Source organism: Plectropomus leopardus, chromosome 13 (assembly GCF_008729295.1).
Source record: "Plectropomus leopardus isolate mb chromosome 13, YSFRI_Pleo_2.0, whole genome shotgun sequence".
Classification (NCBI taxonomy): Eukaryota; Metazoa; Chordata; class Actinopteri; order Perciformes; family Serranidae; genus Plectropomus; species Plectropomus leopardus.
This window is the reverse complement of record NC_056475.1, coordinates 26,660,200-26,686,924: the sequence shown is the minus strand read 5'-3', so window position 1 is coordinate 26,686,924 and position 26,725 is coordinate 26,660,200. Positions and strand designations below refer to the sequence as shown.

Below are 26,725 nucleotides of genomic sequence, written 5' to 3'. Positions count from 1 at the left end.
CAATATGAATAACGCTCTTAACGGGGATATCATCCAAAAGCCCGTGTTTTCATGAATAAAGCAAGGGAGTGAGGCTTCGTGCATGGCTCTGTTAAGAGTGCGAAAGCAGAAAAGTGTGTGTGCTTGAGGTGGGAATGCACTATTTACAGCATTTAAAAAAGGAGCTGACATTTTTTGTGTAAAATATGCCATAAACACACATAAGGCGTTGGGACATGCAAAGGGGTAACAGACATGAAATAAGCTCAGGTCAAGTTTGTTACATGCATACTTTTTTTTTTGCATGGAATAAATAAACATGAAACAATCTTATCTGCATTATTCATAATTTTATCCCGTCCTGTATACTTAGCATATGGAGGTATGACTTATGCAGTATGTCTCAGTTTTCTTGCTGTTGGCCCAAATTGCCAAATAAATGAAATACAGTCAAAGATAATAAAATACAAAATATGTAGAATCTTCTATCTAATGATAATGCAATGTTGAAACATAAAATTAATAATAAGTACTAGAATTCCAACTAAAAAGTCTTGCATGACCATTTGATCTCTGGCTAATTTACAGTACTTAGGTGTCAAACTGATGGCCTCTGAAGCCCTCTAGTGGATTACAACTGCAGTGACAATGCATTTTCAAACACAGCACTTAAGAGAGTTACTCTATAATGTTTTCATTGGCATTGAGAGGTTATTTTTTTCTGTAAAGCTTGTGACATTAGTTTAATTTCATCATCGAGCACACCATTATTGTTCCCATGTACTTTTTAGGGGAGACTGGGAGCAAGTATAACATCTCAAATTGCACCAGTCATTTTTTTTCTTTATTATTTGTGTATATACGGGTATGTGGGCATATGTCGGTATTTTTTCTGCCTTTAAAAATAAACCCCATTATTCTCTTCTGTATTTATTTTTCTGCTTTAAATTAAGCACATTTTTCTGATCAGTAGTGTAGGAATGCTATAAGTTTCATGGGTATAAATTTATTTTATTTGTTTAATGCCAAAACACATTTTTGAGCAATGAGTAATTTGTCATCTATTTTCTTCCAACTGTCCTAACTTTTATGTCCAAGAACTTAAATCCATCTAGTTTTGATAACCATTCTGTTCAAAACATTGGCTTTATTATTTCCAGCCAGCAGGGTAGCTAGTGTCATGAGTGGTGTGGTTTGGGGTTGATAACGTCATATTACAGTTGACCCGACACCATCAAAATGGTGTATGACTTAACAACATTAAATAGTTTAGGAAAAAAAATAAGATAACTGCCAACAAGTCAAACACAGATACAAGTTACCTATGTAAAAAATGTATCCAAGTACGTTTTTAAATAATGCATAAAAAACCCCAATTATAAATAAATAAATAAATAAAATGAAGTTCCAATTACCCCCAAGCTCCCCTTCTTATTGACAGTTCTGTCCTTTTTTTGTCTTAACCCCTGCAGCAGAAAGACTGAGCCTTAAACATGAGGCAACAACAAAAAAGTCAGGAAATAAAAGAACTATTTTGTTTCCATAAACACATAGGATTATTTTTTTTACTCCACATCATCTTTAATGTTGGTGACTCATATCATCGCAAGAATCCGGTCAACACATCAGCACATGGGGCGATTTTTGGAGGCTGAGCTGATGCAGCCCACAGACACAAGGCGTTGTCCCGCTGTTCTACTGTTGCCATGATTACAAGATAATATGTGGTTTTGTAATTCTAACACCTGTCTTTAGATAAGTGGGGTCGCAAATGGCTTTACAGTCAATAACAAAGACCTGAAACTGTGTGAAAACGTTTCGACAGGACAAACGCCCACGTGAAGTATCGGCTCTGTTCCAGACAGCAGCAGCGTTGCGCCGCAGACTGTACATGCAGTACATGCCAGCAGAGGGACAACCTCTTCCGGGACCCGCCCCTCCTATAGCACCCATGGATGTATGATAACACCCCCCTCTGAACCCGCCCATAGCATCGCGCTGGAATCTGATTGGTTCTCTGAGGATGGGACCTTCCTAGATGTAGGTGAAATAGATAGGACGTAAAAACTGTACAGTGAATCTTTTATGCCAGTGAAGGCAAGATGTAACTTTTTTTGTTTGATGTAGCAATTGATTATATTGCCATGGGGCATTACATAATTTTATTGAACCAGAATCAGCTTTATTAGCTGAGTATGTTTGATGATACAAGGTATTTGAGTATGCTTTTTGTTGCTTTTGTGTACATACAGAGAAAAGATAAATATACAGGGATGACAAAGCTGAACAAAGTAAACAAGCACTTGTATTCTATGATTTATTAATTAGCAGTACTCACAAGAACAAAACTTATGAGAGCTTTCTACCACAGCAAAGTTAGCTATTGCAAAATTGAAAAGCATAATGACATTCATGGCAGAGAGGCAGAGAATAAATTAATCAACAAAAACTTAATAAAAGTGAATGATATGAACTATTATTCTTTCATTGGAACCAATTTAAAATTTGGAATATGCCTGTAACTAATTGAACATATGCAGTGGAAGTACATTGTAACTGGTAGTGGAAGTGTAGTAGTGTATATTCATTGTTATTGTAATGTGCTTCAGTGGAACTGCACAGACAAACAATACCATAAAATTGCAGTTAATTTTCTTCCTCTTCTTCTTCTTCTTCCAAAAATAGTAATTGAGCATGAGCATTTTAATTTTGAATATATATATATATATATATATTCAAGAGGTATATAATATATTCAAGAGGTATATATATATATATATATATATATATATATATATATATATATAGAGAGAGAGAGAGAGAGAGAAGAGAGAGAGAGAGAGATTTCAAAGGTGTAAAATAAAACATCTTCGCAATTTTCATTTATTCTAGTATTTGTCATTTATTTCATATTCCATACCATATACAGACATCAAATGAAATACTTCTATTATTGCTATTTCCCAGATTCCCACATGGCACACGGCTTTGGTGTGACTCTTGTCTACGTACTGTATTTCTATAGCGGAAGCTGCGGTCAGAGGTCAACGTCCAAGAGTAACCTGCTTGCGCATCATCACATCACCCCACTCTCTGCTGTTAAAGCATACGTTACCTCATCATGATGTGATTTTTTTCATGATCACTGGAAACAGTGTCTAACAGACACAACTAATTTATCGATCTGCTGCGCTCAACTTTTTCAGGATTCCGTTTCGGTGTATCTCCACCGGTGAGTTGCTGCTAGCCGAGATGTTTATCTCAGATTATTCCTGTCTGCCGTAGTTGCGCTCAGGAAGATTTCAGCACGCTGCACTACAGCACAACAGAGTATACCTGCAGACTGTCACTGCTGTATTAGAGCCACTCCCGTGGCATTATAATTGTATTACGTTAAGCTAGCTAATAGCCACGTTATTAGCATCAGTGTCTCACTTATCTGTTAGCAGAGCTAGCTTCGACTTTGCAGGTAGACTAAACACCAACCTTAGCTAGCTAGGAAGCAGTTTGTCAGCTATGCCATCAAATAATACGGTTCGAGTCAGAAGTGCCGGTCTGTTAAGTGTAGTTTTCGACATTTTGTAATGTTCTCGTTGCTCGCGTTTGCAGCGTGTGTGGTCGCAGTGCTCGGCTTGTTTTTCTGGTCCCACAAGCAGCTATCGATAGGTAAGGTGTGCCTTACCTGGAAGGCTTCCACTTGCCCGAGCAGGTGGAAACAACTTTAGCTGTAGCAACGTGAAGGTGAAGATGTACGTTGGGGAGCACCGTGGCAGTTAGGGTAACGTTAATTTACACTGTATAGGACGTTTTTGGTAACTTTTTTAGACGAGGAAGTGAAGAAGGAGTCCAGTGTTATAAGTGTTTTTCAGTGAAGTGTGCCCTGAAATCAATTTATGCAACATAAAGTTGTAGTCATACAGCTGTCTCGACCATTACACGAGCTTTAAGTGTTTTTGGTTTGCATTGGTCTTAATTTGCCGGCACACTTTAAGCGTATCTCCCATTCAGACAGGGTTTATACACGTTTTATAAACGGTTTATGTGCGTTTCACATGGGTTGTGTTGTTTATTGAAGTTGTAGTTATTTAGGGATGAAACGATGCTTAAGATGCTTTGTGGTTTCATCACGTGAGGCCCCGCGATATTATATTATCAACATACTTTAGTTATCATAAAATATTATTGCACTTTTAAAAGTTTTGCGATATGCTGAGTATTGCGATAACGTATATTGCGATTTATTATCTTTTTCAACTGTAAATTATGTCTCCAAAAAGACAAGAAATTGTCAACACCTGATTCATCTAAAAAGATAAAGTTCTAAAGATAACGTTTCAAAATTTTCATTTTTTTGGGACTAAAAAAACAACAACAAACTAATATATAATGGTAGCAGACTACCAAAAGTTTAATTTGAATTTTGCAATATTTATAAAAAAAAAAGAAACCTGGCGTCAATGTATCGTTACAATATTGCCATCCAAAATATTGTGATACTATGCTGTATCAGTATGTTTTTTTTATTCCTGCTGTAATGGTTACTGATGAAAGTATGAACAGAATAACATGCCAGTATTTAACAGTTTTGGAATGTTCTATAATGGTACTATGTCAGAGCCTGCACACAGTGTACTGATGCTCCCAGTGTTAGTCCAAGTGTTGCAATATCACTTGCATTATCAAGATGCTTAAGTTCATGTAACTCACTTTTGCAATATGACAAACACATGCCAGCCAAGGCAATGTCACACTGTACCCTGATATTTGGACACTGTGTCTCCTTTATAACAGCTGCTGCCGCTGTTGTATTTCTTGCCAGTGTTTGCAGCCTGCTCGTGTCGCCCAGCCATGGCACAGCAGGATGGTGCTGCCATGAAGAACCCCGCCGTCGCGGCCTTGCACTCTCACTTCATTGTGGGATCAGTATCAGAGGAGAACTCGGAGGATGAAATCCAAGGGAAGAATGACCTGCAGCTGGAGGAGAAGGACAATCGCTCCTTGTCTCCATCTTCAGATAGCTCGAGCAGCACCTTTGAAATGGGATTCGACCACATTGAAGGCCCCATGCACAACCTAAGGTTAGAATGCAAGTTCTTTTTTCAGGCATGCAGATTAATTTGTATCAAGAATGTGTCATTTTAGGAAGATACTTGAAATATTTCCCTGGCATGGAAAATGGTTCTTGAGAGTTTACGATATGCTCAGCAACAATTCAAGTTTTTTTTTTCATTTTGTAACCTTGAATTACAATATTTATTAGTGGCTTGCAAATACGAAATGAAAAACAGGGAATCTGCAATTTTGAATGCTGTCTCGATGAAATAAGCGTTGTTGAAGTAGGCCCGTAGTTCAAGACGGCAGATCAGGAGATATACTCCTCCTCTGTCGCCATGTAGCCCCTTCTACTGCACATGTGAAAGAATGTGGTTTCACTAGCTGCACACTGCTAAAAGGGTTGCTTGTGTCCTCCTGAGTCTGTGTGGTAAGCCTAGAAAGTAGACTTGAGTGTGTGGATATGTGAAAGTTGGAAAAATGTCCACAAATTCCCAATCCGACCGGTAAAAGAAACGTTTCAGTACTGATAGAAAGTTGTTTAAAGCTTGCAGCAGTCTTTAGTGCCTCTGCCAGCCTCACTACACTGTCAGCTTCACAAACAGAGGCTTGTGAAAGACATTTTACTCTAAGGCCTCACAGAGGATTTGGGTTTGATTTTGATGTAGGTAACTGCTTACAGAATGTATTCCCTATAATTACGCACTTCTTTTTCTACACGCTGTAAAATCGGACAAGGTAATTTTGCTTAAAATAGGAAACCCTTAGAAAAATATGAGAAAATATTAATAGTAAGTCTTACTTACTTACGTATATTTTTTTTAACTTTATATGTAGTTGTTTACTTAAAATTTTGATCTTTTTACATAATTTTGTGAAGTTGTTGCAACTTAAAAATGACAGGTTTAACTAAATTAATCTTTCTAAGTTTTCGCAACTTCAAGTTTACTGTACTGCACCCTCCCTGTTACATACACTGTTTTAACTTAAAAAAGTTAGTGTCTGGGCTGCCTTAACATTTTTAGTGGACTGAATTTGAGAAGACAAGTGGAGGTGATTTTTTTTTTTTAATAATTCAACTTGTATAACTTGAAAATGTTCGGCAGCCCAGAAACTAAATTTTCATCAGAACAAATAGTTTCTTTTAACAGTGTACAAGTAAATAATATTTGTATATTCTTAAACATGTTAACATGAAAACAGAACTTGCAGATTTCCTAACTTCATCATTGGCAAAATCATCTTCATCATGATCAAGTTAATTTAGATAAAGATTAGGAAAGCAAAAGGCATTTGCACTTGTCTGTTTAAGTTGCAACAACTTCATAAAATTAAGTAAATACAGCTAAATTTTTTTGTTTTCCAAGATTATTTTAAGTAAGATCAACCGCTCAGTTTTATAGTGCAGTGGGTTAAAATGATTTTAGACATATTTTCTTTTTTTTTCTTAAATATTGTTCTGTCATTCAGACATCCATACTGATAGTGGTGGGTTTTTTTGTGCTCGTCAGGAACGTGTATATGCAAACTGCAAATTTTAGAACTAAATTATCTATTGTATATAAGACATGGGGATCAATTCTCCGTCCGGTCTGCTTTAGTTTGATCAGTTTCATAAGGGCAAAGAGGATGAGAGAAGATAACTAAAAGAAGCTGGGTATCAGCCTTGAAACTGGATATACTGGATGGGAGCGTCTGCCTTCTCCACCCCCCCACAGTTGTCTCTCTCACAGGACAGAACAAACCCTTGTGGCTCCAAAGCTGGACTGAAATCAGGAACTCATTTGCGTTGTGCCGGTGTCTGCTACAGTGATGCAGTAATGCAGTATCAGGCCACAGAAAGCAATCAACCAAATGGGCCGAGCCGCTGTCACACCCTTCAGCTGATGGTCATATCCCCCCCCTTTAACTACCCACAGTATTCTCATGATACTGGAGTTTCTTCGATCCAATACCTTGAAAAATATTAATATTTGATTTCATTTTTGATACGACAGGGAAAAATTGACATGTGGGGCATACAATTCAAATGTTTTTTGTTCAATGACTTTTATGAAAAAGCTGTAACATCACAACGATGACATCTCTTTTTCTTGGTTAGTTGCAGAGAACAGCAGAATGATTTTCAGAAAACATTAACAATATGAGAGTGAGAAAAAAAAGCCGGAAGTTGTGTGTCAATCCTGCAGAAAAAAAAACACAACTGAAACTTTTAAATGGGGATTTAAGTCAATGAATTGACAGTCGACTTATTGGTCATCAGTAATTTAATTGAACATTTAACATTTAATTGAAATTTAGGCAATTAATTAATAGACTATGAAATGCTGTCAGAGTATATGCAGTAAGTTGCTTTTAGCTTTAACTAAGGAAAAATGCATTTGGAATTGATCAAAATAATCAAAGTTTTTCATGTTTAATTTCAGATAACAATTAATCGATGGTTAATTTTACAGATTAAGAACAGTGCAACCCTAATTTCAAATATTCAGAATAAGTAAATCAATATTTTTCCCTCTGCGAGCCCTGTTGGAGGCTTACCCAATCATGTGAACATGTCTGCGCGGTTATGCATAATGTGTTACGCTCTATTTTACTGTAAACTGGCTGTTTTCTTCTTAAAGGCATAATAGTTGACCATTCCGCCATTCTTGTCATTGCTAAGTTTTCTTTTCTTTTTCTTTTTCACACGTAATAGTAGATTAAACTGTCTATAACTCAACCGCGAGCTATAAAGTATAAGATAAGACACAGTAGTCAGTTCCTCCTCCACTTTAGATCAGTCTCTTATCATTAGGATGTGATATCAGTGTATTATTATCTTCTGGACTATAAACATAATCTCTTTTTAAAGCAAAGCTGCTGCCAAAAGACTCATGTGACAGTTTGTTTCTGGCAGCTTAATTTCTAAATTCTTGTCAGTTACTATGAGTTATCTGCTTGTTATTAGCCATTAGTCATTCATTATAAGTGCCATCAAAAACTAGAAGTGATGTGAATGTTTGGTTATTCATTCTCTGTATTCCTTTTTTAAAGGCCGAGCATGTCAGGGCTTCACCTGGTGAAACAAGGCAGAGATCGCCGGCGTATTGACCTCCAGAGGGACTTCACTGTGGCCTCTCCTGCTGAATTTGTCACCCGCTTTGGTGGCAACAAGGTTATCGAGAAGGTAAGGATTTATATCTTGGATGCTGAAAGTCTACTGGCAGAATAAATCACTCAATATTGAAAACATTAATTAATTAGTGTCTTTAACCCCTTGAACCCCAGTTTTCTTGTGCGCCGTTCAGATGCCTTTTACAAGCACTGAAACCTTTAAAAACTTGAGCAAACTGGTTTAAAGTCTTTTGAAAACACGGCTTATAAAAGGCACCGTGCAGTTTGGCAAGAGATGTCCCACAAACTGCGAGAAATTAGGCAAAGAAAAAGACCTGAAAATTAGGTTTTAAAAAATAGGAGAGCGAGAGAGGGAAAATTATTAAAAGATAATAAAAAAAATCAAAACTGTAAAAGTGCCCAGAAAAAGAAAATGTTATTATTATTATTAACTATTTTATCTATGCATTTATTCATTTTTTATGTTTTTATTCATTTTTATTTTATTTTATTTTTTTTAAAAACATTTTTCATGTTTCTTTTTTTTGTGCTAATTTTCTTATAACTGCATGCAACTTCTTTTTGTGTTTTTGAAATCAAGGCCATTTGCTCAAGTTTCAAAGGGTTAAAATGAACATAAGGTCATTATGCATACAGACACAGCAGTGTATATGACCAACCACTACTGTTTGTTTCATTTTATGTGAGCAAATCACCATCAGTAACTCAACTATTTTGCTTCGTCAGGTGCTTATCGCCAACAATGGCATTGCTGCAGTCAAATGCATGCGCTCCATCCGCCGCTGGGCCTATGAGATGTTTCGTAATGAAAGGGCGATCCGCTTTGTTGTCATGGTGACCCCAGAAGACCTGAAGGCCAATGCAGGTGAGCTGCCTTAGCATGATATCTCTGAACATGTGAAATTGAGTAAGTGCACCAACGGTGGTGCCAGAACGCCACACTCTAAACACCAGAGCTCATTAGAAGACAGTACACCAGTGCCCTGTCAGGAATATTATAATAATAAAAAATGTGACTGCCGCAAGATGATTTGGGAATAATAGGTTTTCTGTGGTTCTGTCTTTCACAGAATACATCAAGATGGCAGATCATTACGTGCCTGTGCCAGGAGGGACCAATAACAACAACTATGCCAATGTTGAGCTCATTCTGGATATTGCTAAACGTATACCTGTTCAGGTACGATCAGGCGCTTCACATATCCAAAGTTTTCCTGTTGTAAACAATAATTGTATCATTGATTAAATACCCCTTTTTCGTTCTGTTGTTCCTCACAGGCAGTGTGGGCTGGATGGGGTCACGCCTCAGAGAACCCCAAACTCCCGGAGCTGCTTCACAAAAATGGCATTGCTTTCATGGGTAAGATGATTGTCTCACTTTGTCTATTATTATTTGACCCTTTAACTTACCTTCACATTGTCAGTTTACTAATTAAAATGATTTTTTTTGTTGCTTACTCCTTCCTCAGGTCCCCCAAGTCAGGCTATGTGGGCTCTAGGAGACAAGATTGCCTCGTCAATTGTGGCTCAGACAGCAGGCATTCCAACGCTGCCCTGGAGCGGCGCAGGTATGTCATTGTTTATTTCGAAGTTCAAAGATAGATTTTTGTTGAGGCTGTTTATGATTAGCTCTGAAAAATCAAAAGAGGCTATCTATAGTATGAAAGGAAAAAAAAAAAAGATTTTTATGCCCCTGCGCTGGGGACAGCAGTGGCAGGAGGCATTATATTTTCTGCTTGCCTGTCTGTCCGTCCCATTCATGTGAACATAAAATCTCAGGAATCCCTGAAGGGAATTTCTTTAAATTTGGCACAAATGTAGAGACGGACTCAAAAATAAACCTGTACGATTTTGGTGGTTTTAAGGTCACAGTGACCTCACGTCCATCCCATTCTTGAGAACGTGGTATCTCAGGAACACCTGAAGGGAATGTCATTACATTTGGCACAAACGTTCACTTGGTCTTGAGGGTGAACTGATTGGAATTCGATGGTCCACGTTTAAGGTCACTGTGACCTCACAAAGTTTTTATGCCTCCATGCCTGCAACAGCTGTGACTGAAGACATTATGTTTTTGGGTTGTCCATCAGTCCGTTTCATTCTTGTGAACGCGAGCTGTCAGGAAAGGCTGGAGGGAATTTCTTGAATTTGGCACAAAGGATGACCTGGTTAGAGTTTGATGAACAAAGGTCAAAGTTTCTGTGACCTCAAAAAGTCAAGTATTCATAGACTGGTTATGACAAATGTTTGTACTCTGTAAAAACAGTCTCAAGTAAAAACAGCATGTTTCTTACTGGCAGTTATTTTACTTATTTTACAGTTATTTTGAAACAATGTAAGCGATAACTTTGATTTAACCAAAATACACTAAATACCTTTTCATTCAAGTCCTTCATAGTCTTCACTCCGTATTTATGAGTCAGAACAGACATGGATGCAAACTGCAACTTGGCAATTGGTGGAAGCAAACAAAGTTGGACTAGTTATTTGTTTGCTTGTATGCAAATATGTTATTTGTTGTCCTTCCCAGGCCTGACAGTAGAATGGACAGAGAGCAACCAAAAGAAGAAAGTCATCAATGTTCCTACGGATGTGTATGAGCTTGGCTGCATTCAGGATGTGGAGGATGGCCTGAAGGTAAGCATGTCATGCAACTGACAGTTTGTAAACAAGTGCAAGTTTTTCATCATTCCTCTCCTTACAGGGTATTTTACAAGAAGGAAGGAATTATAATTGCCCCGAGTCTTAGTGCAATACATAAAAAGAGGGAATTAAAACAAAACAAGCACAGAACTGTCCTTGAATTTGAAGAAATTGGGCCTGAAAAGTCCTTAAATTTGATGTTTAAGAGGGTTTGAAAACCCTGTCTGATACATCTGTTAAACCTGGAGTGGATGGATATGCACAGATTAGCTCTTTTTAGCTTTCTTAGAAAATATAGGCCTTCTTCTCAAGCCTTCTTCACTTAGGAGGGGGTGTTGTGGCTTTAACCCCTTGAAACCTGGATTGTCATCCAGCATTCAGATGCCTTTCACATGTATTTAAACCTTGATGCAAATGGGATTCATTTCTTTTAAAAACATGGGGAAAAGGGCAATAAGCAACTAGATAAGAAATGTTGCGAAGAAAAATAGTAGATTTGGAAAAATAGTTTTGAAAAAGCTAGGGAAAATTTTCCAGCAAACTAGATTTCTAATGATCAAAGTTATATATTTAATTATTTTACAGATTAATTACATTTTTATATTTTTTCAGATAATTGCCCAGTTATTTACTTATTCATTTATTTATTCTTACTTTCCCATTTGTGCATTTTTTTTTTTAGCCTAGGTACTTATCTTATACCTTTTTAGTATTTTTTTTTTGCTAATTTCTAGGTCATTTCTTACAGAAGAGGACCTAAAGTTATGGCCTTCTTCCCATGTTTTTGAGAAGAGAAGTCAAGCCAATTTGCCCAGGTCTCAAAACGTTAAGAGAGATTGTCTGTGATATGCATCTCCAAGAACTGAAAACTTTGCACTATCTTGACCGTCGACCTGCAGGAGGGAGCGAGTTGTTTCCGCCCTCCTGAAGTTGACAATCCTCTCACTCGTCTTGAATGCCAAATAAATGTTGCATGTGTGTATTTACACGGATGCTGGAAAGCTGTATGTTTCCATTGCCAGGCTTCGGAGAAGGTCGGCTACCCAGTCATGGTGAAGGCCTCGGAGGGAGGCGGAGGAAAAGGCATCCGTAAAGTCAACTCTGCTGATGATTTCCCTAACCTCTTCAGACAGGTACGTGGAAACTCAGACCAAACCGAAATTTCAAATCGGGTGTCTGTGCATTTGTTGGCTCAAGGATTTACTTTCTCTTTGGTTCCCCAGGTCCAAGCAGAAGTCCCAGGATCACCTATTTTTGTGATGCAGCTGGCTAAGCACGCCCGCCACCTCGAGGTCCAGATCTTGGCTGATCAATACGGCAACGCCATCTCGCTGTTTGGTAGAGACTGTTCTGTGCAGCGACGCCATCAGAAAATTATAGAGGAGGCTCCCGCTACTATCGCCACTTCTGATGTGTTTGAGGACATGGAAAGGGTACAACCCATCAAGCAGTATTTGTACTTCTATATAGCTGATAAATGGAGATCTAAGACCAACTAAGGAAATTTAAACGTTGATGTGAATAGCGTTATTTTTACTCCTCAGTGTGCAGTGAAGCTGGCAAAGATGGTGGGCTACGTCAGTGCAGGTACAGTGGAGTATCTCTACAGCCAGGATGGCAGCTTCTACTTCCTGGAGCTCAACCCTCGTCTGCAGGTGGAACACCCCTGTACTGAGATGGTGGCTGACGTCAACTTGCCAGCTGCCCAACTACAGGTCAGTCCCATCCAGACGTGCCTGCAGTAAGAGCACACTCAGTTACATCACATACAGCACGTTCAAGTCTGTGACTGTCCTGTAGCAGACAAAGTTGGTGCGCTTCACCGCTTAGCACTAGACAGGCCCCCTGTCTCCGTGGCAACCGTCTGCAAAAGAAGGAGGCAATGCGCAGTAATGGTGTAGTAGATCCAGTGGTTGTAGCAGCACTGGGTCACGTGGTCTGCTCTGCAGTGTTAAGGATTGTGTGTAAATAGGTCAGCGGCAGTCAAGCTGAAGGGCAGCGTTGCTGGGAAAGCTGTGCAGCCAAGCTGATTGGATGCGACTGAGGGAGTGACACACTGTCTCTGGCACAAAGGATGAGGGTCCTTTTTTCCAGGCTATAACCGGCCTCACTGTCTGTCAGAGAGATGCTGTTTATTGGTTGTAGAGAAAACTGAACGCATGATGTTGACAGCTGTTAGATAAGCATGCAATGGAAAACTTATGTGGTTTATACGAAGTGAATACAGTTATAATTCATATATGTGCTAAAGATCAACCAATATGTTTTGTTAAAGTAAAAATCAAAATCTCAAAGTCAAAATTTAAAATGATACAGACTCCACAACTCTCAACTCAAAAGTTTGTTTGAATGCCTTTGAGCATTCTATTTTTAACTAAATGGTGCAAAAGACAACTTTTCAACATTATCTTTAAAAAAAGAGACATTGTTTTTCCATCTTGTTTGCATGCATTGCAGCCCTCCCTGGTGCTTGTATGTTATACTCTCTGTAGTTACACCTCCATAATGCAAAAAAACACGACAACAAAAAAAAATGATTTTCCATATTCTACATGCTAAGTAGATTTTTTTTGATTATCCCAGCCTGGGGACAGTGTACCTAGTGGAAATGACATGTATTTCAGTGGTTTCAGTGGCACATTTTTTTGCACTTAACAGTATGAATGTAACAATTTTGTTTACACAGTGTTTTTTAGACTTATTGTAGAAACCGAGCTGGAAATTCCAAAAACAAACAAAAATATGCAATAATGCCAGAAGTTGTGCCATATGCATGAACACATTCAAAATTATCAAAAAAATTAAGACTGAAAACACATGATAAATGCCCCAAAAATTCTTTTAAAGTTAATATGTGCTAAAATAGCTGTTTATTCAGGGCCCATTTTCCTTAATGTTTTATATATCTATGTCTGTATGCGTACACTTGTGTTGTACTAATACCACTATCTTCTGTCAGATTGCTATGGGTATTCCTCTTCAAAGGATCAAAGACATCAGGATGCTTTATGGGGTCCAGCCTTGGGGAGACTCTCCCATTGACTTTGAGGGTCTGTCCACAGCCCCCTCCCCACGGGGCCACGTCATCGCTGCACGAATCACCAGTGAAAACCCTGATGAGGTAAGCCTCACACTCTTCTGGTATTTAACATATTTGCAGATAAAGGTTTCGCAAAGCCACTCCTTCACTCTGTTACTCTGTTGTACCACAAATAATGGTCATTGTTATTGCTTTTAAATCTTCTCTTAATGTCAAATTAGCTGTTTTTGATTCAGTCTCTGAGAAGATGAAATGTGGTTTGATTTCAGGGTTTCAAGCCGAGCTCAGGAACAGTGCAAGAGCTGAATTTCAGGAGCAATAAAAACGTATGGGGCTACTTTAGCGTTGCGGCGGCTGGAGGGCTGCATGAGTTTGCCGATTCGCAGTTTGGACACTGTTTCTCTTGGGGAGAGAATCGAGAAGAGGCCATCTCGTGAGTACACGGCAAATTTGAAAAACATTGCTGTGTCCGAAATATCATGATTTATTTATTGCCAATACATATTTATCATGGGAGGTATTACTGTTGCAATTGTCTCATCAGAGGTTTTTATACTAGACATCTGTGTCTTAACATTTCTAGCAACATGGTGGTGGCTCTGAAGGAGTTGTCCATCAGAGGAGACTTCAGGACGACAGTGGAATACCTCATTAAGCTGCTGGAGACGGAAAGCTTTCAGCACAACAGCATTGACACCGGCTGGCTGGACAGGCTCATCTCAGAGAAGATGCAGGTATGCAGTCATGTTCCATGGTGTGCCTACTGGATGCTCTTTGAGAAAACTATAAAGGGAAAAGATGTGTTTGACATACTGACTCCAATTACAACGTCAGTGCTGAACCCACACTACATCTAAGTTTTGTGATAATAGAAAAACCGTGCTCTTCATCCACCTTCAGTTTGAATTTAAGCTTGCATGTTTCGTTTTTCCGGCAAAGTGCTAAATGATGCTGTCAATTAGAAATAATTGATAAAAAAAGAACTTACATTCTTTTGGATATTATGTGCAGGCGGAGCGTCCAGACACCATGTTGGGAATTGTGAGTGGGGCCCTTCATGTGGCGGACGTCAATCTAAGGAACAGCGTGTCCAACTTTCTGCATTCTCTAGAAAGGTAAAAAAAAAAGACATGTCAGAACAAAGATACTCTATAACAGAGGAAACCTCATTACAGGCTGCACCAATGATACAAAATGGTATTGTCTTCCGTCTCCTAAGTGGGCGTGGTCGTCACGTTGTGTGGATGGATAACATATAACTATATACAGTACAAATGTAATGTTTGTTCCTTATTTTGCCAGTCATTTTTATCTACTATGTTTTTTCCGATATAAACCGACGTCAGTTGTATTGATAAAAAAAAAAGACATCAAACAAAGTTCATTTTCTCCTGATTTGCCTGTCTGAATAAATGCCATTTCAGTGTCACAATTTTTAGAAGGCTTTGGGCTTGTGACAAATAGGTCCAATATTTACTTCAGTGACTATGGGACAAAGGGAGCAGTCATAATCTGTACTTTTGTCGACTTTTCCCATTAAAATGAATAGAATAACGGCTGCTGTCAGTCTCCTAAAGGGGCGAGGCAGTGGCAAAACCCACATGACACAGATACAGGACATGAACCTAAAGCGGGCTGTCTGGGTTTGTCAGCAGTCTCTGGTCAGAGTAATCAGTTTTAGCAAATAGTGAAGAAACAAGAAACTTGTGCAGTAAACATTGACGGTCTCTGACCTCTGACCTCTGACCTCTGACCAGGGGCCAGGTGCTGTCAGCGCACACACTACTCAACACTGTGGATGTGGAGCTGATCTATGAAGGCACCAAGTACGTCCTGACAGTGACACGGCAGTCTCCAAACTCCTACGTGGTCATCATGAACAACTCGTCCGCTGAGGTGGACGTCCACCGGCTCAGTGATGGAGGTCTTTTGCTGTCTTATGATGGAAGCAGCTACACTACCTACATGAAGGAAGAGGTGGACAGGTGAGAGGAAACACAGCTTTAGAATGAAGTTATCATTACTAAATAAGCTGTAACTTTACCACAGAGTAGACTGAAATCGAATAAAAAAATAATGCAATGACACATATCTATTTTGCTAATCAATTGCCTGAAAATATTGCGACAACTTTACAGTACTTAAAGTGGCCGTTTCAACATGCCATAGTTCTGAGGCCACTAAATTAAGTCAAAACTAGTGATCCACAGCTATGCGGACTTCTTATTGTCCTCTAGATAGGGGTTGACAGATTATCAACCTAGCTTATTATTGGGGCGGATATTTGGCATTTTGCCGATTATCTGTATCATCATTTCATTATATTGATTGCAGATAAAATTAATTCATTATAAAGTGCAAAGACAGCATTTAGTATGGGAGGAGCTTTTGCTTTGTTTGAATTTTCACTTGAGTACTTAAAAAAAAAAAAGCTGCTGGGAACTTGCTGTATATGATGTTGAACATTTCATTTTGGATTTAACATTTGCTAAAGGCATTTTCACAAAATTTTGTGTTGGGGTTTGTTATATTCCAAATTCTAAATATTGACAGAAAAATGTTCATTTTTATTGTAAAATACACATCCATTCCAAATATTGGTTATGGGTCTCATTAACAACTAACAATCATTATCGACCCTGAAAAACCAATATCCCCGACTCCTAGCACAGTATCATCTTATCATCTTGTGTCATACACACTAAACTGCTGTAGTACATAACCTAGCCTGTATTAATACGGAAATAATGTAATACGTAAAGCAATTATAAACATAACTTTAATTTAGTCTACTCCTATACACCATTCAAAATATACCAACACAATTTTTTTTTACCGACTATCAAATATGTGATTAAGTGGTTCTTACAGTAATTTCTTGATGCACTTCAGCCCTCTGATTATTTTTTTTCTCCTTCCCCTACAGGTATCGCATCACAATTGGGAACAAGACTTGTGTTTTTGAAAAGGAGAACGATCCTTCGCTGCTGCGTTCTCCCTCAGCTGGAAAACTTATCCAGTACACAGTGGAGGATGGCGGGCACGTGTTTTCTGGCCAGTGCTATGCTGAAATAGAGGTACAGCATGTGAAGATTTATATAGGTTTTCTGCAAGAAAGATGGCGTCAGTTTAGATTCACTTTAGTTTTGTTTGAGTTGTATAGATGTAAATGTAGTGCTTGTTATTTCCAGGTGATGAAGATGGTGATGACCCTCACAGCTGCAGAGTCTGGTTGTATTCACTATGTGAAGAGGGCTGGAGCAGCACTGGAGCCTGGCTGTGTCATCGCTAAGCTGCAGTTAGATGACCCGAGCCGAGTCCAACAGGTACTTAATGTCTGACTAACGCAATCTCCACAGGCCAAGGCATTGTGCCAAATAGGATTTCCAATATGCATGCTACAAAAAGACCCCTGATATGTAATATGTCTTTGTTTAATTCAAAATATCAGTTTACATTTCCATTTAGGCCTTCTATTGTGAAAAGAACAAGCTGTCAAAATTTTATTTCATACACGAGAGATGCACTATTTTTCCTCCTTTTTTATTTATGTGGGTGCTTTTTTGTTTATGACAAATCAGTTTATGAAGTCAAAACATCAATGAGGCAGAAAGATGACTTCTTATTTATCTGGGCAATGGGCATCTGCGTTAACATATAAACCAAGTCAATGTCAGAGAGACAGGAGGCAGATGGGTAACTGGTATTTTTCTTTGTTTTTGTGTTTAAGTGACTAATGGGAACAACAATTTCTGAAATATTTGAAATACTGTTGAGTGAGATGGCTGCAGCCAACTGCTGCAAAAGTGGCTTCACTCTAAGCCCTTTCTGCAACTGAGCACCGTCACTTAACATCCACTAAAAGTGCTTGTTTTTGCCACTGACAGGCTCATACTTTTATTCTGTCTGATCCCATGATGGAAAGAGACATTTAAAATAACAATCTGAGCCTGTCAGTGGCAAAAATGCAGCCCGTTTTGTCACACTCAATACTGGATAATGACAAAAACTTTATTAATATAGCACCTTTAAAAAAACATAGTTTACAAAATGCTATGACAAACAAGGTAAAGCATAAGCAAAAAGAGTTTCTCATAGAGGCAATATAATTATAAAAGCCAAACAATAATGCTGAACTGAGAACCAGACAAAATTTAAAGCACAATTAATCAAAACAAAAATAATAATGACAACCCATACTAATAAGAGTATATACAATTCAAAGAATAAAAGCAGTAAACATGGAATTAATAGTACTAATAATAGAATTAACACAATCAAGACAGAATAGAATAATGAAAAGATACATAAAAGATAAATTAAAAGTAAAAAAAAAACAAAAATAGAGAATGGACAACGGCATCAACATTTCTGTGATGTAGCTTGGAGCCAGACCCACATGAGCTTTAAAAGTTATCAGTGAATAAGGGTCCAGGTTGAAAAACACCAGTTACCATTTAAAAGTGGAAAAGTTGCCCACTAAAATTGTGTCACTACTGGTTAAGTAAAACTGCCCACAAAAGAAGAAAATGTTCACTTCACATTTGGACTTCTGTCTCTGGCAAACATTATTCAGACGATTTTTTTTCTTCAGCTTGCATTTCTCCAGCGTAGCTTGCTCATTTTGTCCACTACTTTCTTCTACACCATTGACCATGCTCGTGTATGAAACAATACAATGATGTAAAGTATTTGTGTTTGTCCTGTAGGCAGAGCTGCACACAGGGGCTTTGCCTGCTATCCAGGCTGTAGCTCTGAGGGGGGAGAAGCTACACAGAGTCTTCCACAACACACTGGATCACCTCGTTCACATTATGAACGGCTTCTGTCTTCCTGAACCTTTCTTCAGCGTAAAGGTAACACACACCCGGGTACCACAAACATCAGCTCTTCCAGCTATAAGCACTTCCTTACATATATGCGTCTTGTGTCGGTTTCTAGTTGAAAGAGTGGGTGGAAAGGTTGATGAAAACCATGCGTGATCCCTCGTTGCCGCTACTGGAGCTCCAAGACATCATGACCAGCGTGTCAGGCCGCATCCCTCCTGCTGTGGAGAAGTGCATCAAGAAGGAGATGGCTCAGTACGCCAGCAACATCACGTCCGTGCTCTGCCAGTTTCCCAGCCAGCAGGTGTCCCAGCAACACGTGCACACATGATACAAACCACACCCAGAGTTGATCTGTTGATAACAGTAAAAACACCTTATTGTTCTTTTTTTTCTGCATCATTAACAATATGTTTGTTTTCAGTGGAAACCCCAGTTCTCAGAGAACACAGTAGTTAGTTATGCATAAATATATAGCACAGTTTAAATGCTGCCATATTAGATCAGCTACCAAACAGCAGTTAAAAACTTAATAAATGGCTTATATTGGCCTCCAGTGATGAATTGCTTCAAAAAGTTTGATTGGTTTGACAGTGGAATTTCTCTTCTGTATTGTCCAGTTGCATACCAGTTTGCTAAAAAAAACAACAACTAAACAAAAAAAGACATTTTCTACAGAGTCTTTTGTAAACAAATTATTTTTTTAAATGAATATAACAGAGACCGCATATCTGCAAAAGGGTAAGCAGTTTGAATGCACCGATTAGTATAGAATTTAAAATGAAAGTTTGGCTGATATCTAATGCTAATCAATTTACGCAAAAATTTGCGTGTATTAATGTATCATACAGTGCACCCTCTCCTTTATTTGTGAATAATATAAACAAAAATAGGGTCATCTCTTAGCATGCATCTTTGTAGGATGCATTTAGAAAAATGTTTTGATTTATTTTGAACATGTAAAAAAGAAAATAGAGAAATTATTATACACAAAAGCAGACAAAGCCATTGTTCATTGTGAAGCCATATATACAACAATGAACAACATAAAGCAAAATAAATGGTCAAACGCATGATGCCTTATACATATTCTAAGATGAGTGAGAGGAAGTACAATTTTTTTTAATCCCACCTCTTTTCTAGGTTTTTATGAATTTTCTTCACAAAGATGAGCAGATCTGATTTGTTGCAGCTCTGTCTGTTACTCTTGTCATTGAATATGATGAGGTGCAGAGTTTAACAGCTTGCCACTGAAAGCAAACTTGAAAACAAACACGTGCGCATGGCACCTGTCACTCTTTTACATCATGTCGCAGTCGGGCCCAGCCAGTAGCTTCTTCTCTGAGTCAGCAGCTTGGTATGCTAGCTACTGTTGCCAGAGTTCAGCCGTGTGTGCATGAGGAATTGTGTTTATACACATAACAGTTGCGTTTCTGATATCTGTTCTTTTAATTCAGTCTGTTGTGCGAATGCACTCTAAAAATTAGCTGGGTCATTCAAACACCCAACTGGATTTGATGTGTTATAACTGGTTAAACACTTTGTACACTTATGAATTCATGCATACTTTATGAAGAGCAAAGAAAGGCCAGTACACACACAGTTATCACACATCTCTTTCTATATTTATCTCTAGTGTCTCTGTTATCTGAAGGGTCATGAGTGCCACTGGGATTAACTTCTTATGAGTCTCTGTTGCTGTTGGGATGAACTTCTTGCGTTGTTTATCTTCTCAGATTGCAAACATCCTTGACAGCCATGCTGCTACACTCAACAAGAAGTCAGAGAGAGAAGTCTTCTTTATGAACACACAAAGCATCGTTCAGCTGGTGCAGAAGTGAGTATGATAGTCTCTAAGGCCGCCCCTTGAAAATCAGAGGCTCAAATAATCAGTAGGAGATCCTCATTCGACTGAGATTGCTCCAAGTTGAACTGCTGCTTTTTGTCTATGCAGTGTACTTCTGGGGAAAGGCTCATTTGTTGCATGATGTGATTAATTTGATGCAGTTTTTAAAAATGTCACTAGATCCCATGTGTCAAATTAGTTCAATGCTGCATTCTTCTTTGTCTCAGTCCAGACTGTGTTTGTCTCCAACAGGTATCGCAGTGGCATCCGAGGTCACATGAAGGCGGTGGTAATGGACTTGCTCAGACAGTACCTGAAAGTGGAGATCCAATTTCAGAATGGTGAGGGTCAGCCGCTACACACCCTAATTATAGCTTTCAAATGTTCATTATGGGGACGTGTTGCCACATGCAAGAGTTGCAAGTTTCCAGCTTTGCAGTCCTTCAAGTTTTTCCAGAAAAGTTGCACTTACACATTCTGCCCATCTGGTGGAGTTCTTTCACAATTAACATCTCAGTGTCTGTGATTCTAACAAAGCTCTGTTGTCTGGTTCATAGGACATTATGACAAGTGTGTGTTTGCGCTGCGTGAGGAAAACAAAGGCGACATGTCCAATGTGCTCAATTATATCTTCTCCCACGCTCAAGTCACCAAGAAGAACCTGCTGGTTACGATGCTGATTGTAAGTGTCTCTCTTTGCTGATTTGGAGCATTTTAAAGAGCTCTAGCTATGTTGTGTAACGTTATCATCTCCTGTGTGTAGGACCAGCTGTGTGGCCGTGATCCCACACTGACAGATGAGCTGATGGCCATCTTGACTGAACTCACCCAGCTCAGCAAGACAACCAATGCCAAGGTGGCACTGCGAGCCCGACAGGTGAGATTTGGATTCCCTCTTTTTGTTGCTTAATTTGAGAGGACATTGTCCCAGCTGTCAGTAAAGACCTGACAAATATGAATTCTTCTGAAGCAGTTAAAGCTGCTTTGTGCAGGATTTTCATGTAAATACACTGTCATGAGCTATGCCAACAAAGTGGAGGTACATGTGATTACTGTGTCTCATTGCCACTTGTTCACATTTATATTTGCCCAATATGCTTGTTTGATTTAGAGCAAGATTAGGCAACCTCAGGCTCCGGAGCCACATTCAGCTGTTTTGTCCCTTTCAAGTAGTGTCCTGAGGCCTTATTAAAAAATATATATAAATGAATTAATGTTGTTTTTTTTGTTTTGTTTTTTTGCTTTTGAATTTATTTATTTTATTATTAATGATTCTTTCATTCTCAAATTTTAAAAATGTGTAGCCAATACATGGATTACAAAAAAAAATTACATTTCATCAAATACAATGTGTTTATCATATGTCTGCAGTCTGGCACCTTTTCTTCTGAATTTTGCCAAACCTCAACAGCAGTGAATCTCCCTAGCTAGGCTAGCTACAAATTCCAAATCTCAAAAGTCTCAGAATTTAATCGTGTGTGGACAGATTTGTTTGCTTTTACTGCCAGTGCTACGTAAGTACCAAATAATCAGAAATAGCCCGCTGCAGAGTAGCCACCTTGTGGTAAAACACTAATGATTAAATGCTCATTTAGACCACTTAGTGTGTTGATAGGCTAATTTACACTTATTGGGCATGTTACCTTCATTATAAGCCCAAGTAGGTTTTGCAGCTCTAGACAGATTCATTATTTGTTTATTATTGTTCAAAAATTGTTTTTTTTTTGATAGTAAAGGTTGCCATCCCCTGGGTTATAGATATAGATATATTCAGGTAGGTCAAGTCTGATAAAAATGTGGATAGGCTCAAACTAAATACATCATAAGTGTGTCTTGAGTGTGCAGAACATCAGATAGGAAGCATGTTGAGCATCTACTTTTGTAAACAGCAGAGAGTTTTACCACCAGATGTCACCATCTACGCTTTAATTTTTTACGGGTGAAAAACCACAACATAAAAATGTGCAAAGAGAAGTGTAAAGAGGTCAACACTTTTGCAAACTGCCAAGAGAAAAAAGTAATTATGTTAATTATAAATAAGTGATCTGACAGTATTTCATTCATCCTTTGTACCCAGGTGTTGATCGCTTCCCACCTCCCCTCCTATGAACTGCGGCACAACCAAGTGGAGTCCATCTTCCTCTCTGCCATTGATATGTACGGACACCAATTCTGCATCGAGAACCTGCAGGTAGGCAATAAAGGAGTGACACTAACTTTCTGAAGGCAGAAAAAGTGCTCAAGATGATAAACTACACTTTTTTTCCCCTTTTTTCTAGAAACTGATCCTGTCAGAAACATCCATCTTTGATGTTCTGCCCAACTTCTTCTACCACAGTAATCAGGTAGTCAGGATGGCTGCCCTTGAGGTGAGAGGAACGATGGTCTTGGTTAACAAATCAATTTGCCTTTTACCTTATTTTATTGAATTTGTGTGATTCACACGTCAAACAAATATTTTCTCCGCAGGTGTACGTTCGCAGGGCATACATTGCTTACGAGCTCAACAGCGTTCAGCATCGACAGCTGAGAGACAACACATGTATAGTAGAGTTCCAGTTCATGCTTCCCACCTCGCACCCCAACAGGTATCACGCACAGACAATGCCGGCAACGCTCATGTGCTGTGCATCACCTTTCCCGCTGCTCCTCCCTTCAATGGATAGATTGGATCCTTTGAAGTGGGGTTGTATGAGCTACTTATCCATAGTCAGTATTTTACACAATGTATAGCTGGCAGTTGGCACGTCTCTGGTTTGGAGAAGCAGGCAGCAGTGGCACCACAGAATCTAAGCAATGTGCTGCTGTAGATCGTCATTAAAAAAAATCCAGTTTGTTTTTAAGGCAAAAAAAGAAAAGTAAAAAAAAAACCCTCAAAAATATAGCTTTTTATATAGCTTTTTCATCAAACTGGGGATGCACCAGCTACATCTACTGTATGTAATGCACTGATTATGGATAAATACCTCATACAACCCCACTTCAAAAGATCCGAGCTATCTCTTCAAATGGCACTATGGACAGGGATCAATAGTTCTAATAAGGATGAGTATTTAAAAAGGAGAATTTTCAATTGGCAGCAGTGATGCTGGCAAGTTGGCAGCACCAGCATGCATCTTTATGTTATTTTAGTATATATGGTAGTGGCAGCATATGCACCCATTATTCATTGTTCTTGCTCGGTGCTTTTTGGCTCATAATTAAAAGCATCGTGTGGTGGCTCCCTCAGCTTTTCTTGCATGAACTGTATTCAGTTTTCAGTGTGATAAGCATAGATGGAGTTTGCTGTGGTTACACAAAACATATCACTCTAATGCCTCAAAAACACTTTTCCTGCCATAAATATTGTGAGGCAAAAATCAAATACGTTAATGATAAATTTTCAAGTCACTGCAACAGTGAAGAGCTTGACTTTTCTTCACAATCTCACTTCCATGGTGCCACCGTTGCCCTCCCACCCTTTACAGCTGTGTCATTGCTCATCGTTGTTGTCCATGTAAATGCTCCTCATGTGTGAAAGAAGGTATTTTGCTACACTGAAAATACTTTTCTGAAACTGTGTGAGTGCCATAAGCCAAAAAAGCCGCCAGCCTCAAGAGTCTCATGTCAGTTGCCCTTCCCTACAAATCCTGGAACAACACAGGGGCGCTCTTATGCTATTCAACGCTCAAGAATCAGAGCGAAACCATAGACAAACTCTGGATTTGCCACATACACGCCCAGCATTTGAAAACGCCTGTGTTAGACGAAGAACTGTGGCATTTATGTTGCACTTCTGCATCCCACCTGTGCGACTGTGTTCAGTTTGTCCGTGTGTGAAATGTGTGTTTTGGCGTATTTGCTTGTGGTTTGCTTTGCTGTGCTGAGTTCAACTCTAAAAATCCTTTGAATGCACTCATTTGATTGCATGCTTGTGATCGTGTTTGAATTAACCCTCATATTCATGTTTGGCTCATCACTGTGAACTAAAGACAGCATGACAGTGAGAAATGATTCTCTGTTACTCTGTTCAGAGTAAAGCTCGGGACACGGAGGATCTCAGTGCATGTTGTAAAGGGAGCAGTCAGGAAGTGAAATGTGTGTTTATGGCTAGAAAGACATTTCAATTCCCTTTATTCTCAATTTTCTACATTAATTGTATTCATTTTAAGACTAATCAGCACAAGTAAATTCATCACGTTAAATGGTACACACACACAAATTGCTTCACCTTGACTGTCTTCCTCTCCTGATGCCTGCCACTAACCACTTAGTAATCAATGTTGTTTGATTGCAGAGGGAACATCCCCACTCTAAACAGGTATTGTAAACATTACTTTCATTGCATAGACTACTAGATTAGCTAGCTGCATGGTCAAAGCAGTAACTCATGTTATAATTAATTCATCTGGTGATTAAGTCAACAAATTGTTTGGTGCTTCCCAAAAATGAAACTGCTTTAGCAACTGAAATTTGGTCTGATTGAGAAACACCATGTTTCCTAATTTTGACTGACTTCAGCATGGCCCTTTAGCCTCTGTGTCAAACATTTTTTTAAAGTCTGTGTGTGTCTGTGTGTGTGTGTGTGTGTGTGTGTGTGTGTGTGTGTGTGTGTGTGCCTGTGTCTTTATGAAAGAATATTATATTCCAAACTACTGTGTGTATGTGCTTTAATATCGAGATTTTGGGATGTGAGGTGGTGTAGGATAATTGAAATTACATGTCTAGTTGGGTAAATGTTTACACCAGTGCAAAAAAATCTCCTGAACTGAAACCTGTCAACTGTCCTGCCAGGAAAATGTCTGCTCCAATCCTGGACATTGTAAAAGCCGCCAACTCTAGATTGCAGGAAACTAAACCCCAGGACCTAAACGCACAAGATAGTAATTCTAAGGATGCTAATGGCGAGAAGAAAAATGCCTCAGATTCGGAATCTGTGGACAGGTTTGAATCACAAGAAAAAAAACCTCTTGAGTGCTCTCAGTGGGTGTAATTTCTGGGACAGTTCTGACTAACACCCGACAAACTGAAACTGGATATCTAAAAGGGTCTTTCTGGTGGTTTTATGCTTCCTTGTTCCTGTGCAAGGAATGTTTCCTTTTGTTTTAATTTGACTAACACCTGGTCTGTCAAAAAAAACCCTCCATACTTTACAGCTGCTTTTACTGTGTTCACACGTAATGGTGTCATTTTGTTACTGCTTACTGAACCTCATTCAGTTTTTAGACCAAAGATTCTCCTACAATTCGCACGTAATTGTGTGTTGCCAAAAAGTGACAGATTAAAACTGTTGTGAGGTTCTTAAAGGTGAATTGGGGCATCTTCACAGAGTCATTCTAGTGGTGTGGCAGATTTCCATTGTAATTGCTCTCTGTCGATACTCTAGGATGTCATTCTCATCCAACTTAAACCACTATGGCATGGTGCACGTAGCCAGTGTCAGTGACGTCCTGCTCGACACATCCTTCACACCACCCTGTCAGCGCATGGGAGCCATGGTTGCTTTCCGCTCCTTCCAGGAGTTCACCAGGTCAGTCGTTTTGTATGCTATTCGTATCGGTCTTGATCCCTAATAACAACAGTGATAATAGTAAACTTTATTTATTTAGCAAATTTCATACAAGAAATGCAGCACGTAGAGCTTTACAGCATTATAAGCATTTTAAGGGCATTATAAGCAAACAGTGCTTCCCGTGAAAACAGACAGAATGAACATAAAACAGGCCAGCATGGCAATTCATCATAAAAGGACATGTAAAAAACTGGTCAAAAGAAAAATGAAGTGCTTTAAATCACAGGATATAACCATAAATCATAAAATCAAGTTAGATACAACATTTTAAAGAAATTGAATCAGTCTGAAGTATGAAAAGAAAGACTTTCAGAAAGTTTACACATAACACACAACATATTTAGAGAGCTGGCTTGTCTGATTTCTATAGGTTCCACAAGATTGAGACATAATTGACAAAGACTTCATTTAAGCTTGCTACCGAAAGTGAAAGGAAAAACCAACTCCAGATTAAGCCTTGAATAGTATCATGGTATTGTGCTATGCAGGGGGTATTTAGAAATCCAAAAGATATCATTTTCAGTACTATAAAAAATGCTAATTTCTTTTACACTGATAAATAGATGCTATATTGACACAGTGCATTGTAGTGCACACTACATGCCACCAGAGGTCAGTCTCTACTGGTGAAACAGGCAGCTGAGCTACGAAAAATGGCGATTGTGAGTGGT

The 26,725-nt window shown here is 38.8% G+C and overlaps 1 protein-coding gene across 5 annotated transcripts in view; it reads left to right on the top strand.

The window, feature by feature from the left end:
- The first annotated feature begins 3,048 nt into the window (after nucleotides 1-3,048).
- The window catches only part of acaca (acetyl-CoA carboxylase alpha), a 47,521-nt gene continuing 23,844 nt past the window's right edge, over nucleotides 3,049-26,725 (top strand). For 2 of the 5 annotated variants that reach the window (XM_042499288.1, XM_042499287.1), the window contains exons 1-30: nucleotides 3,049-3,211; nucleotides 4,799-5,057; nucleotides 8,068-8,200; nucleotides 8,875-9,013; nucleotides 9,219-9,328; nucleotides 9,427-9,508; nucleotides 9,618-9,716; nucleotides 10,679-10,785; nucleotides 11,814-11,924; nucleotides 12,015-12,224; nucleotides 12,336-12,506; nucleotides 13,751-13,912; nucleotides 14,101-14,264; nucleotides 14,415-14,565; nucleotides 14,843-14,946; nucleotides 15,589-15,816; nucleotides 16,758-16,908; nucleotides 17,023-17,157; nucleotides 18,541-18,687; nucleotides 18,773-18,961; nucleotides 20,394-20,494; nucleotides 20,756-20,844; nucleotides 21,061-21,185; nucleotides 21,267-21,380; nucleotides 22,581-22,694; nucleotides 22,783-22,872; nucleotides 22,973-23,091; nucleotides 24,780-24,803; nucleotides 25,277-25,426; nucleotides 25,869-26,012. In XM_042499288.1, the coding sequence (XP_042355222.1) occupies nucleotides 4,828-5,057; nucleotides 8,068-8,200; nucleotides 8,875-9,013; nucleotides 9,219-9,328; nucleotides 9,427-9,508; nucleotides 9,618-9,716; nucleotides 10,679-10,785; nucleotides 11,814-11,924; nucleotides 12,015-12,224; nucleotides 12,336-12,506; nucleotides 13,751-13,912; nucleotides 14,101-14,264; nucleotides 14,415-14,565; nucleotides 14,843-14,946; nucleotides 15,589-15,816; nucleotides 16,758-16,908; nucleotides 17,023-17,157; nucleotides 18,541-18,687; nucleotides 18,773-18,961; nucleotides 20,394-20,494; nucleotides 20,756-20,844; nucleotides 21,061-21,185; nucleotides 21,267-21,380; nucleotides 22,581-22,694; nucleotides 22,783-22,872; nucleotides 22,973-23,091; nucleotides 24,780-24,803; nucleotides 25,277-25,426; nucleotides 25,869-26,012 (3,893 nt within the window). In that variant the 5' untranslated portion in view covers nucleotides 3,049-3,211; nucleotides 4,799-4,827. The remainder of the gene's footprint in view (nucleotides 3,212-4,798; nucleotides 5,058-8,067; nucleotides 8,201-8,874; nucleotides 9,014-9,218; nucleotides 9,329-9,426; nucleotides 9,509-9,617; nucleotides 9,717-10,678; nucleotides 10,786-11,813; nucleotides 11,925-12,014; nucleotides 12,225-12,335; nucleotides 12,507-13,750; nucleotides 13,913-14,100; nucleotides 14,265-14,414; nucleotides 14,566-14,842; nucleotides 14,947-15,588; nucleotides 15,817-16,757; nucleotides 16,909-17,022; nucleotides 17,158-18,540; nucleotides 18,688-18,772; nucleotides 18,962-20,393; nucleotides 20,495-20,755; nucleotides 20,845-21,060; nucleotides 21,186-21,266; nucleotides 21,381-22,580; nucleotides 22,695-22,782; nucleotides 22,873-22,972; nucleotides 23,092-24,779; nucleotides 24,804-25,276; nucleotides 25,427-25,868; nucleotides 26,013-26,725) is intronic. The other 3 variants (XM_042499293.1, XM_042499289.1, XM_042499292.1) reach the window with 2 other exon arrangements.